The sequence below is a fragment of the Erpetoichthys calabaricus genome, chromosome 2 (assembly GCF_900747795.2).
Source record: "Erpetoichthys calabaricus chromosome 2, fErpCal1.3, whole genome shotgun sequence".
Lineage (NCBI taxonomy): Eukaryota > Metazoa > Chordata > Cladistia > Polypteriformes > Polypteridae > Erpetoichthys > Erpetoichthys calabaricus.
The window spans coordinates 80,592,183-80,605,147 of NC_041395.2; the positions used below are offsets into that span (position 1 = coordinate 80,592,183).

At 35.6% G+C, this 12,965-nt stretch overlaps 1 protein-coding gene across 1 annotated transcript in view; it reads left to right on the forward strand.

Annotated features, from left to right (window-relative positions):
- The window catches only part of hormad1 (HORMA domain containing 1), a 93,634-nt gene that overhangs the window by 27,515 nt on the left and 53,154 nt on the right, over positions 1-12,965 (forward strand). Inside the window, exons 5-8 of the mRNA XM_028793155.2 lie at positions 5,257-5,277; positions 5,356-5,382; positions 5,574-5,641; positions 5,826-5,977. Coding sequence (XP_028648988.1) covers positions 5,257-5,277; positions 5,356-5,382; positions 5,574-5,641; positions 5,826-5,977 — 268 coding nt within the window. The remainder of the gene's footprint in view (positions 1-5,256; positions 5,278-5,355; positions 5,383-5,573; positions 5,642-5,825; positions 5,978-12,965) is intronic.

Sequence of the window (12,965 nt, forward strand, 5' to 3'; positions counted from 1 at the left end):
GTTCTCAAGAAAGACAAAAATAAAACAAGAATGTGATAAAAAAAATAAATGAAAATGCTCAACCACCAAGTTAAAGCATTTTGGCACTTTCCAAAAAGTTAGTCACAGTGAGTGGGGATAAAAATACTTAAGCTTCTTGTTACACTTACTTATCTTTAGTCAAATGGACTAGGTTCTTCTTAAACCTGAGATTTTTGACCTACTGCTGCTTTGTGTTAGAAGTCTGAAGTATTCTTCACAGCAAGCAAAAGCTGCATTACTTTGTCTTTAACAACAATGTAACATAACTGGCATATTTCTGATTTTCCTTTGCTTATTATAATAGCTTTTAATATTAGCAGTATTCATTTTAGTTATCTAATGCACATTTTGCACACAGTTACGGTCTGTGTCATTAGGCAGCTGTTGAATTGGCACACAATGTCTAAAATATAAATATATAGGTCACCAGTGTTTCATTTTTGCTGTAACTATAGAGGAGAACAAAAAAGAGACTGAGCTGAGTTTATTCCTGTGTGTTATTCATTGAATGCTGGCTCCCGCATACAGCACTCAACTAATATCCTACACAGCAAAGTTTGCCATAATCATGTCTGCTGATGTACATCCAATCCAATTCATGACTACATTAAAAAAAAAAAAATAATGACTATGTTAAAGTGTTTAAGCAATCACAGGCAGTTTTATCTAGATGCTTCATAATCATAGTCTTACACAATAATATCAGTCTTAGACACACCTAGTACATTTACTATCACTCAGGCACATTTGCGGTACCTTGGAAGCAGTAAATCTCTGTCCAGTATTCATTTTGAAATCCAAAGCATAACAGAGGTACAGAGCAAGGGAGCAATGGTATGGGAGAAAGAGACACAATCTGAAATCTGCGCTTCCACAACCCTACGTTCTGCAAACTACAGCTAGGCTTCTTTGGGGTCACCATGTTGGGGGTGAGAGAGGGAGACAATGCGCACCCTGAGAAGAACTTGATCACATAAAATATATTGCAAATGTATGACAGTTATTTCTGCTTGTGGGAAATGTGGCTTTTTATAAAGATTTATGTAAGTATGCATGTGTGTGTCTGTGTTTAGAGATTTTTGACAGGTGTAGTATTAAGCCACTTGTACTCTTAACACCAGTCAGAGAAACGAATCACATGAAACTCCATTATCTCTACTGATGTTTTATAACTGGGATCTCTGAAATCCAAAACAGAACTTATCTTTAATTTCTCACGGAAGACTTCTGAAACGTGTCATTTCAAAATCATGTTCATAAGGAGTTCTTATAAAATTATTAAAGGCTATGAGAAGTCAAGCTGATTAAACAATGTTAACTACAGTATATTTTTTGAACCATTAAAGAGGGCCTTGGGTTTCCTGGATGCTAAACAGAAGATAAGGATTAATCACAGCAGATCAGTATATTATTAAAGAGTTTCATTTTAAGAAGTACTTGTTTTTGAAAAACTACATTCAAATATTATTGTCATAATTTAGATAAATATGTGAAATTTTTATAATATAGAAGATTGCTGCTGTTTTTATAGGTGTTCTTCTCTTAAATGTATATACCAGATTTTATATTATGTGTAAATTGTGATTAAGGGGAACATGGATTAATATTAAACAAGTGATTTCTAAAATGTAAAAGAAAAGTAAACGTAAAAATGTAAAAATCTTATTACAGAAATAAGGAAAAATCTAAATTTTGATATCCTAGACTAGACAAATATATATTTTTTTCTTTATAAGCCTAACCCTTGAATGTAGCTTTTCTCAAAACACTCTTTGTATAAAGCACCACAGAAAATAACATTTCTGATAAAATATATTGTTATTTTTATTATTCAGTGTAGCCTAGTGTTATCTTTAAGAACCACAAGGTAAAGAATGTTAATTTTAAGCAAATGTAAGAATATGAATCAAATCATGTGCCATGTTTCTCACAGGTTCTTTATTTGTATATTTCCCTGGGAAATGTTTGAAATGTGAAATGTAAAATTAATGTTTCTGTTTTTAATACATGTTGATAATTACATCTATAAACATTCAATTTATAATACCAGAAAATCTTTCTCTACTGTAGCAACCAACAAAGGACTTACTAGTATATGGGATGTTGATTGTTAATGAAACCAGAACGTATATTTATTAATTGCCACAGTAAGACTGTACCTGCCAACAATACCAGTTTTCACAGAATTATACTTAAAATCTTAATTTTACTTTCTGATTATACTGTTGCAAATTCTGCTTTTTAAGGTCAAATTGAAAGTTTTTGTATGGCAACATTTATGCATCATTTGAATTTTTTTTTCAATACAGTATATACTATCAAATCTTATTACGAACCTGTATGTTTTTGTTACTGTGGGTGAAATGGGTGTTATTGTGAAGTTAGCGTTCCCCATGTATCATTCTAATTCTTAATGTGAGAGAATTTTCACTACTCAAAGCATATGCAAAAGTAAATTCAGATCAATCCTCTCCGTTGATAATATGGGATCATATAATGACCAGAACAATTATGATGACAGCAGCTGAGAGAGTTTTTAGATTGGTCACAATCAAGAGTGGTAATACATGTGAAAAAGGGTACCAAAAGACAGTTCAGTTGCTTGAGGAAAAAGACTGATGTCAGCTAGATTTGTTGAAATGCTAGGTTTGGCAATATCTTCTTAGTGGAAGCAAACTCCAAAGAGGATTTAGGATTTTATTGCAGCATTCTTATCCGCTAGACAATGTGTAAAAGCAATGAAACAGTCAAATACAATGTTAGGAAATATTGTGAAAACTTTCAACTTAAGTCAAGTGATGTTATACTCGGACATTCTGATGTAGTATTGAGAAGACTCAGGAATTGCATAGCCTGTTCTGGTCACCACACTGTGAAAAAATAAATGGCACAAAAAACTGTGGAGAACAGAACAGGGAAGCTATGTGAATGCCGAGATTAAAGTAAATCTTTTAGTCTTGAGAAGAAAGGAGTATGTGAGGCCCTAATCCAGGTGTTCAGAATTATGATAGGCATTAATAAAGTTGAACAAGTAAAATTCCTTCAGTTTAATAATGAAACTTGTAGTTGATGATACCAGTAGAAATTAAGGGATGTGTATTTAAGACTAAAACGTAAGAATTTCTTTAGACAAATAGCTGTGGAAATCTAGAACAGACTTCTTACTCTTGCAGTAGTGATGCTCCGATCCCATTTTTTAAGGCTGATACTCAACACCAATTTAATTTTACTTGATTGTCCAATTCCAATTTTTTTTTCTTTTGTCCCTTTAAAAAACTTTTTACACTAAGCACCAGATGCATAGAAGTGTTAAGGTGTGAATTTTGGTAACTTTATAACTAACATGAGTTAACTGTTATTTTTTTATTAACAGAATTAAATTCTGTTGGCTTATTGTTCAGTGACCATTAAAATGCTAAAATAGATCAATTTTCCATACAATATATACTTTAAATAATAACATATAAATAAAAATATTTACCCATAATACATATGGCATAACAGAAAATAAAATGATTCTCATAATTACAAGCTGTCATATTGTTTAAATTTTTCAGTAATGTACTTATCTGAAATAAAGTTTAATTAAAAAAGTAGTTTTCACCGTTTCTCTGAAAAAAAAAAAATATATATATACAGTATATATATATCCATCCATCCATCCATTTTCCAACCCGCTGAATCCGAACACAGGGTCACGGGGGTCTGCTGGAGCCAATCCCAGCCAACACAGGGCACAAGGCAGGAAACAATCCTGGGCAGGGTGCCAACCCACCGCAGATATATATATATATATATATATATATATATATATATATATATATATATAATAAATACTGCTTAAATGTAAATATACATGCACTTAAAGGTGTTAATCATTGTAAATCATTAATTGCACTTCAGTTGTTTGCTGTTTAAATATACATTTACTACATTTATACAGGTGTGTTTTTTTCCTTTCTCTGTTTCAGCTAGACATTTGTAATTCTTGAGGTGTAATTATAATTATAGGTTACCATTTTAATTATGTAGTACTTGTTTCTTAACAAAACCTGCACTGTATGACGCACAGCAACAAATAATAAACGCAGTACAAATCTTTAAAAAAGCCTATTGTTTACTAAGCAGCAATCTCAAATTCATCTTTATCTTTTCTTTTTCCAGTTAAAAATGTTAACAGCTACACTTAAAATGAGCATACTGTCCAAAATCAAATAGTGTCCATTTTAATTTAAAGGACAAAATAAAAAGGTCTGAATTCATTAAAGTAGCTTTTCTTGACATTTGTCTAATTGCACTCTTATTACTTCTCTTTCGTTAACATAAAAGCCGATATTCCAATCAACTTAAAACAAGCCTCCACTTGCTGTTTTTTGTTTATACTGCAGGAGCTTTACTGCAAAAAAAAAGACATCTGTGTGTTCTCAACTACCATAATACCTTACGTAAAGCTGCACTAAAGCTAAATTAGAAAAGCAGTGGTTGAAAATATTGGTTTTTGTGATCAGCCAATTTCCCAATCAGTGATCAAGTCTTCAACTATCATGTAGTTAAAGCAGAAACCTTGACTGCTTTTAAAAAAATATCTGGTGGAGATTTTGTGTCAGTTTTGCTACTGGCTAACCAAATGGCTGGTTTCATCTTATCTGCCAAACTTGTGTTCTTAAGTTTCAAAATTCATTTTTGTAAATGTTTTAAATATTGTGGGATAGTAGTTTATAGTACATTCATAATTTACATTGCTGATTTTATTGTATTCTTTGTATTTGATTGCCACATGCTTATTTTTTATCACCATTTAAATACATTACTGTTTTATGATTTTATTTACTCAAATGCATATCTTTCTTTATTCAGTTCTGTAAATAATTTGTCATGGTTTGATATACTATAGCAATCATGCTTCTATAAAAGAGTTCTGGAAAGTATCAGTGTTATTTGTTTAATCCATGAGTGTGTAATACATTTTTATTCTCCAAAAGCTGGCATGTGTTTTAAGAGCAACAAATGATGATAAAATGTAAACTCATTTGTGTCCCTCATTCTTGGAGAATGATGAAAGAAAAACTATCCCTATCTCTTGGTACTTTGTTTATGTTGTATGGTTTTATTTGTATGGTGTAAGGAGTCATTTATTTTGAACTTAACTGCAGACTCTGTTCTGGCAGTTTAAATTTCATTTTGTTATATCTGATTATCTTCATTGACTTGAGTTATTTATTTTTTTTATTTTAGTTGCGCACCTTAGTCTTGACGGTATGTATATGTTTATGTATTATTATTTTTTTCAATATCTTGCAAACTGAAATACTTAAACAAATTCTTTCATTTTAGATTTTCAATGACACTGACAATTCAAAGGTAAAGAAAATGCTTCATTTTTAATTTTCAATATGAGTAACATTTGAAAGATACTATAGGTGGTGTCCTTTGTGCTGCCTTTAGATTGTAGCATAATTACTGCATGCCATTGGTGAGCATGAGTAGATCATAATATTGTGAGCAAATTAAGAATTAGTTTTTTAAAGGAAATTTTGTATTTTTGTTTTCAGGTCATCACAGAGTGTTATCAGTTTAGATTTAAATACACGGAAGAAGGACCTGTCGTTAATTTTGGAAGGTAGGTAATTCTAGTTTAGATATTTATCAATATATGAAGCTAGTTTCAAATAAAATTGTGTCGCAAAGTATATCATAAGTGAAAAAAGTATATATGAAAGTATTCATTTAATTCTGGTGATTTGGTTAGATTTTTATAAAACTTTTGTAATATTGCATTTGGCTTATTTTTATATTTTTCACAGAAGCTTTGAAAATACAGAAGCCAGGGTGACCTCTGCTGATACTAAAAAGGCCTGCATTCTCTTGATTCGCAAGCTTTATGTGTTAATGCAAAATTTAGGACCCTTGCCTAGTGAAATCTCTTTAACTATGAAGCTTTTTTACTACGATGAAGGTAATGCTTAAATTGCATCATACAAATTTTGATTCATCTTTATATTTTATACTAGACATGTTCCAGTCCAAATCCAATTACATCTGGGAGTTTATGGAAGTGGTAATGAGTTTCATAGCAATGCTGGTAGAAAATATTGTCAAATCAGTTACTGTTAGGAGCTTTCTTAATCAGAAACTGAGGATTGATAAATTCATCTGTGACTCTTTGAATGCTGACATTGCCTTGTGCAACTCGGATAGTGCATAGGGTGACATGAAGGTATACAAGCCGATGTCATACAGACTACCAAGTGTGGTGAACTTAGGGGAAACAATGTTAAAGAGAGAGGGTGGATGGACCAGCATGACTCCAGATGCTTGTGCCAGAGTGTCAAGCAAAGGACGGACTACAGGAGCAAACCTCCTACACTGGCTTATGCAGATGCTGCTCTGGCTGAGGAGCTGAACTTATTCTGTGCATGGTTGGATGCCAGTAGTAGCAACAGCTGCCTACCAGATAACATTGACACGGCTGATTGAGCTAGTATGAGGGTAGAGGTAACCAATCCTTTTCTGTGTCTGAGCATAGTGTGAGGAGAGCCCTGATGTGTGTGAACACTGGGAAAGCTACAGGCCGTGATGGCATCACAGTTTGTGTGCTGAACGTCTGTGCTAACCAGCTAGCTTTTGTGTTTACCACTATATTCAACAAATCCCTGGATCTGTCTGTAGCTTCTACTTGCTTCAAAAGGTACACCATTGTTCTTGTCCCAAAGAACACCTCCACATGCAGTCTGAATGACTACTGGCCTATGATTCTTACCTCGGTAGTTAGGAAATGCTTCAAATGTCTGATTAAGGACCATATCTGCTACTGCCTTCCCCAAAGACAGGGATCCATTTCAGTTTTCATACTGGGCAAACAGATCCACAGATTATGCCGTTTCCCAGGTATTAGACTCCAGTATTTTTTACTTGGACACTGTTAAAAAAGGCAATGTGAGGCAATTGTTGATCGACATTAGCTCAATCTTCAGCACAATTGTTCCCACCAGAGTAGCAACAAAATTACAGAATCTGAGTCTTAGCTTCTCCCTTTAACTTTCTGTCATCCAGACACTAAGGAGTCAGGTTGGGAAAACACACATCTAGCTCCATAATGCTGATCATCGGCAACCCCCAGGGTGTGCTTTTAGTCCCCTGCTGTATTCACTATACACACATAATTGTGTAGCCAATCAAAGGTCATGTGAAAACATAATTTCCCTTGGGGATTAATACTGTACAGTGTGCCCAACACCAAAATACTTAAAGTACAGCTCAAACACCATTGTAAAATTTGCTTATGACAAAGCTGTGATAAACCTTGTTAGCAACAACAATGAGAAGCCCTACCTAGAGGAAGTGGCTGCTCTGTCACTATGGTCAGGAAACAATCTGTCCATCAATATCAGCAAAACAAACGAGCTCATAGTAGATTTCAGCACTGATTGAGAAATGCAGAACTGAGTACATACTGTACCTCTGTTCAATAATGGTACTGCAGTGGAGAGGATTGAATGTTTTAAATACCAGGGAGTGACTTAACATGTTGCACACAAACAAGCATTCTGTTGAGAAAGACTAGGCAGCACCTTTATCATCTCAAACAACTGAAGACGTATAGAGTGTCAAAAAGATTCCTGAAGTCCTTCTAGCAGGTAGCTGTTGAAAGCATTCTGGGAGGATGCATCACTGGCTGGTATGGAAATGGCTCAAAAAAGGAATGTACAGTGCTACAGAGAGTTGTGTGCATCATAGGACTATTACTACCATCACTAGAGGAACTACAGTATAGTATATACAGTAATCCCTTGCTATATCGCGCTTCGACTTTCGCGGCTTCACTCTATCGCGGATTTTACTTTTAATTTCTGGTACATGCTTCCTCAGTTGGTTTGCTCAGTTGATTTCATACAAGGGACGCTATTGGCAGATGGCTGAGAAGCTACCCAACCAGAGCGCTTATTACCTATTAAATAAAACTCCTCAAATATATTGTGAGCACGGGGGCTGTTCGCACCCCTAGAAGATACGGACGCTCCTCAAAAAACACTGAAAGATTACCTTCACATTGCTCTCTTCCTTGCTGGACTTAAATGTGGCTGTTTTGTCAAGCGATATGCTTCCTGCATGGTGCTTCGCATACTTAAAAGCTCGAACGGCACGTATTGATTTTTAATTGTTTGTTTTTCTCTGTCTCTCTCTCTCACTCTCTCTGACATTCTGTGCTCCTGACGGAGGGGGTGTGAGCAGGGGGCTGTTCGCACCACTAGACAATACGGACGCTCCTCTAAAAAAAATGCTGAAAGGCTGCCTTAACATTGCTCCCTTCCTAGCAGCTGCGTTGTCCGGAGGTGCTTCACATACTTAAAAGCCAAAAAGCCCTATTGATTTGTTTGCTTTTCTCCCTCTCTCTGACAGTCTCTGCTCCTGACGCGCACTCCTTTGAAGAGGAAGATATGTTTGCATTCTTTTAATTGTGAGATGGAACTGTCATCTCTGTCTTGTCATGGAGCACAGTTTAAACTTTTGAAAAAGAGACAAATATTTGTTTGCAGTGTTTGAATAACGTTCCTGTCTCTCTACAACCTCCTGTGTTTCTGTGCAAATCTGTGACCCAAGCATGACAATATAAAAATAACCATATAAACATATGGTTTCTACTTCGCGGATTTTCACCTTTCGCGGGGGGGGGGTCTGGAACGCAACCCCCGCGATAGAGGAGGGATTACTGTACAAAAAACTTACACTACGAAAGTAGCCAGGATCATGAATTACTCTTCTTACCCTTTCAACTATCCAGCTTAAATGGTTAAGATCTGGCAGGCACCTGCATCACCTTAAATCAAGAACAGAAAAACTGAGAAAGAGCTTCACTTCTTTTAAAAATAGCAATTGGTCATCTTGCCAGGCATTCCTTAAAATTGTAAAAATAGTCAATTTATTTTTTTACTGTGTCATTAATTATTTTTATTATATAATTATTATTTTTATTATTATAATTATTATTTAACAGTTATTATACTTTTAATGGCTATATGTTTTATACAAATATCCATCCATCCATTGTCCATCCCATTATATCATAACTACAGGGTCACGGGTGTCTGCTGGAGCCAATCCCAGCCAACATAGGGTGCAAGGTAGGAAACAAACCCCGGGCAGGGAGCCAGCCCACCACAGGGCATGCACACACACACACACCCACACACACTAGGGACAATTTAGGATCAGCAATGCACCTAACGTGCATGTCTTTGGACTGTGGGAGGAAACCGGAGCACCCGGATGAAACCCACGCAGACATGGGGAGAACATGCAAACTCCATACAAGGAGGACCTGGGAAGTGAACCCGGGTCTCCTAACTGTGAGGCAGCAGTGCTACCACTGTGCCACTCTATACAAATATAGTTACTTAATTTTAATATTATTGCACAGTATAGGCTGCTCACTGAGCTGCATTTCAGTCAATATCCCTGTGTGTGTATATGTGACAAATAAAGTCTAAATTTATTCTAAATATGTTTTCTTTTTTAAAATTTAAAAATGTTTCTAAATCAGCAAAAAATCTGCTGCATTATGTTTATGGTAGAATAATGATCACAGTAGAGCTGCTGTGATTAATGTAATAGACTAACAACTTTAAACAAATTATATTTTTTTAATTGACTAGTTGTCACTGCCTTTCCCCCACACTGCACCCAGGTAGGTTGTGACTCTCTGGATTGTTTTTAAGCAGGCTTATCACGGTGGCAGCTACAGTACTTTCAGCAGAAGAAGGTTCCTCAAATATTAGGCAAAATTTTTCTCTGGGTGGGGATACTTCACCCAAAAATCTGACAAAGCAACTGATCATTTTGTTGCATTCCACAACAGCACTAGCTTCAATCCTCCTGAAGAGGAAACACACTGAAGTAAAGCAACGGATACACTATCAGTACTATAAGTTACCCACTCACTCTTATTTAGCTGTTCAACAGTAGTTCTTTTAGTGTTGTGAAGCAGTAATATTTCAGTTCTGATATTAATTGTAATTTTAGTTTTTATTTTTTTTATAAAATTAATTTTTATTTTGTTCTAGTTTTCAGTGGAGTCAACAATTTTTATTTAGTTTTGTGTTTAAAATTTTAGATTTTATTTTATTTAGTTCTGGCTTTTTTACATAATATTAGTACAATTTTAGTTTTTTTTTTTCTGTTGCAAGACCACAAATGCTGGCCTACACATATTTCAATGCTAGTTATGTTTCAGTCAACAAAATACACTCACAGTTCATAATGCCGTTAAACACAGTTTGACTATCAATGATCAAACAAATTAAGTGGCCTAATGAGTACAGTCAGCAAGATCAAATGTTTCAACCCAAGAAACCAGTCTGTGCAAGCATGTTGCTGTTAAGCTTTAAACAAGCACGCATTTTGAGAGATTTTTTCATGTTGCAATGACGTCCTTTGCGCAGATAGCCACACAGTAAAAATATTCGCTTGATGAGCATTTGCAATGCAGGTGCACAGACAAGGTCCTATCCACTGGCACCAACAAACTGTATGTTGACGATTTCTGCTGCCAGTACTGAAGCACTGACGTGCGGTGACGTTCATGGCTGATGAGGCACGAACTCCTTCAGAGTCAGATTTACAAATATACAAACCCAAAAGAGTAGCTTATTTATTATTCAATTGGCAGTATGCACATTGACTACTGGTTATGTTTCATATCTCATCAGCATTCTTTACACACACATAGGTAAGGCACATATTTGGCTAAGAAAGAACATTACATTTATAGCGGTGAGAGAGAGCGCATTTGCTCTGCACCTTCCATGTGTTCTAAATTTGTCGTTGCAATTTCACAATTCAAACTCATTCGATACAAGTGAAAGTATAGAGTGGTGTACAAAAAATGGATTTCAATTTTGATCTTAATTGAAAAATGGGTGGATAACAAGAAAAACAAAAGAATATTTTATTTAATGTCAAAACTTAATTGCTCAGTCCTGGGTATGGCGTTAATCTGCATCCAGCCCTGCATGTAGGCACTCCAACCTGCAGGGAAAAACCTTGGGGTTGGTGGCAGAATTGGCACTCTGACCACCATAAAAAACCTAACACTGGTTCCATTCCATCTGAACTACTGTGGTGCTGAGGTGTCAACCGTTGCATGGCTACACTTGGGTCACAATCTGGGATCCTGAGTTGGTTCATCGTGTGGTGGGTGCGGCAATGCGCTAACAGTGCATGCTTCTAACATCTCTCTCTCTCTTTACCAAGCTCAAATTGGTACACACAGGCTGATGAACATCCCGCCAACCTCATGTTGCTGGGTAGGAGGGCCCTGTATGAGGGGCCAGACAGGCCATCAATCATATATTTGTGTGCATTATCTGTTGGTTTTCATACAAGCACTATTGGCTTATGAGTATTTACTATTGGTTTCCATGCATAATTAATTGGTTTGTGTGCATACAAATACTGGTTTCATCCTCATGAACTATATTGGTTTGCATCACTATATTATCAGTTTGTACATAAACTGGCTTGTATATGTATACCACTGGTTTACACTTCAACTACATTGATTTGCGTTTGTATATTACTGATTCAGGTGCGTTTGTTATTGGTTTGTGAGTGAATTGATCATTTTGTGTTTGTATCAGTTTGTGCATGAACTATATTGACTTGTGTTCATATACTACTGGTCTAGCAATGGTTTTGTGCATGTACTATATGGATTTCATACAGGTATTATATTGGTTTCATGTGGATAATATATAGGTTTGGCACTGTGTTGGTTTTATGTGTGCATTAGATCTATTACATGTGAGAACTGTACCAGTTTTATATGTGTATGATGCTGGTTATGCGAGCGTAACATGCTGGTTTTATGTGTGTACTGTATCGGTTCTTATATACCCTGTCACAGCTTTGTATATGAACTATATTGGCTGTTCGTGCAAACTATATTGTTTGCCAGTGCATTATCTAAACTGGGTTGATTAAATTAACCCCTTAGCACATACAGAATTAAATGTATATGAATAAAACTGTTCAAATCTTTTCACTTGATTACACGTGACGCACATTCTTTTTTTGTGTGTGAAATAATGCAATCATTTTTTTAGTGGTATGAATAACTTTCCATAAATATTTTAAAGACACTCAACATATCACTGTACGTACGTGCTTATTGACTGACATTCATGTATAATTGTGGAAGTTTTCTTGATGCTGCCCAAGTTCATCATTGAAGGTCCAAAATTCTTCAGTAGACACAATGCACAGGCAAAACATGCACTACCACTCTTCCTATATGTTAAAATTTCTGTGATAAACTTGCTAAACTTGGATTACAAATAAATGTATAAGTATAATTTATTTTCAGTTTTTGTCACTTGATTGCAGGCTACTTGTGTACTTGACCTCTCCTTCAATAACTGTTAATAAACAACCATCCATCCATCCATTTTCCAACCCGCTGAATCCGAACACAGGGTCACGGGGGTCTGCTGGAGCCAATCCCAGCCAACACAGGGCACAAGGCAGGAACCAATCCCGGGCAGGGTGCCAACCCACTGCAGTAATAAACAACCAAAGCATGCAAATGAAAAATGACACCGCCATTTTTTTTGCCTAGTTTTAATGAGATGTTTCAATTCTGTCTCATTCAGGAAAAGACATCGGCTTCATGTAAAGATGCAACAGAAAACCTCTTTTTATTTTAACCATTTTTTTATGAGTGTTACGATTGATTTCAGTGGAAAGCACTTGGTTGCATGCAGGAGTTTTATAAACCACTCTCTGTAAAATGCTTAGGTATGAATAGTGTGATTGAAAATCAAATAATTTTACAAGCAGCTTTAGGAACATTCAGGTCTAGCACAAAAATGTTAGAATATTGTTTAGGTGTGAGGTATCAATGGGCTCAAAAAAATAGCACTTTTGTTGGTTCACAAATCAGACAGTCA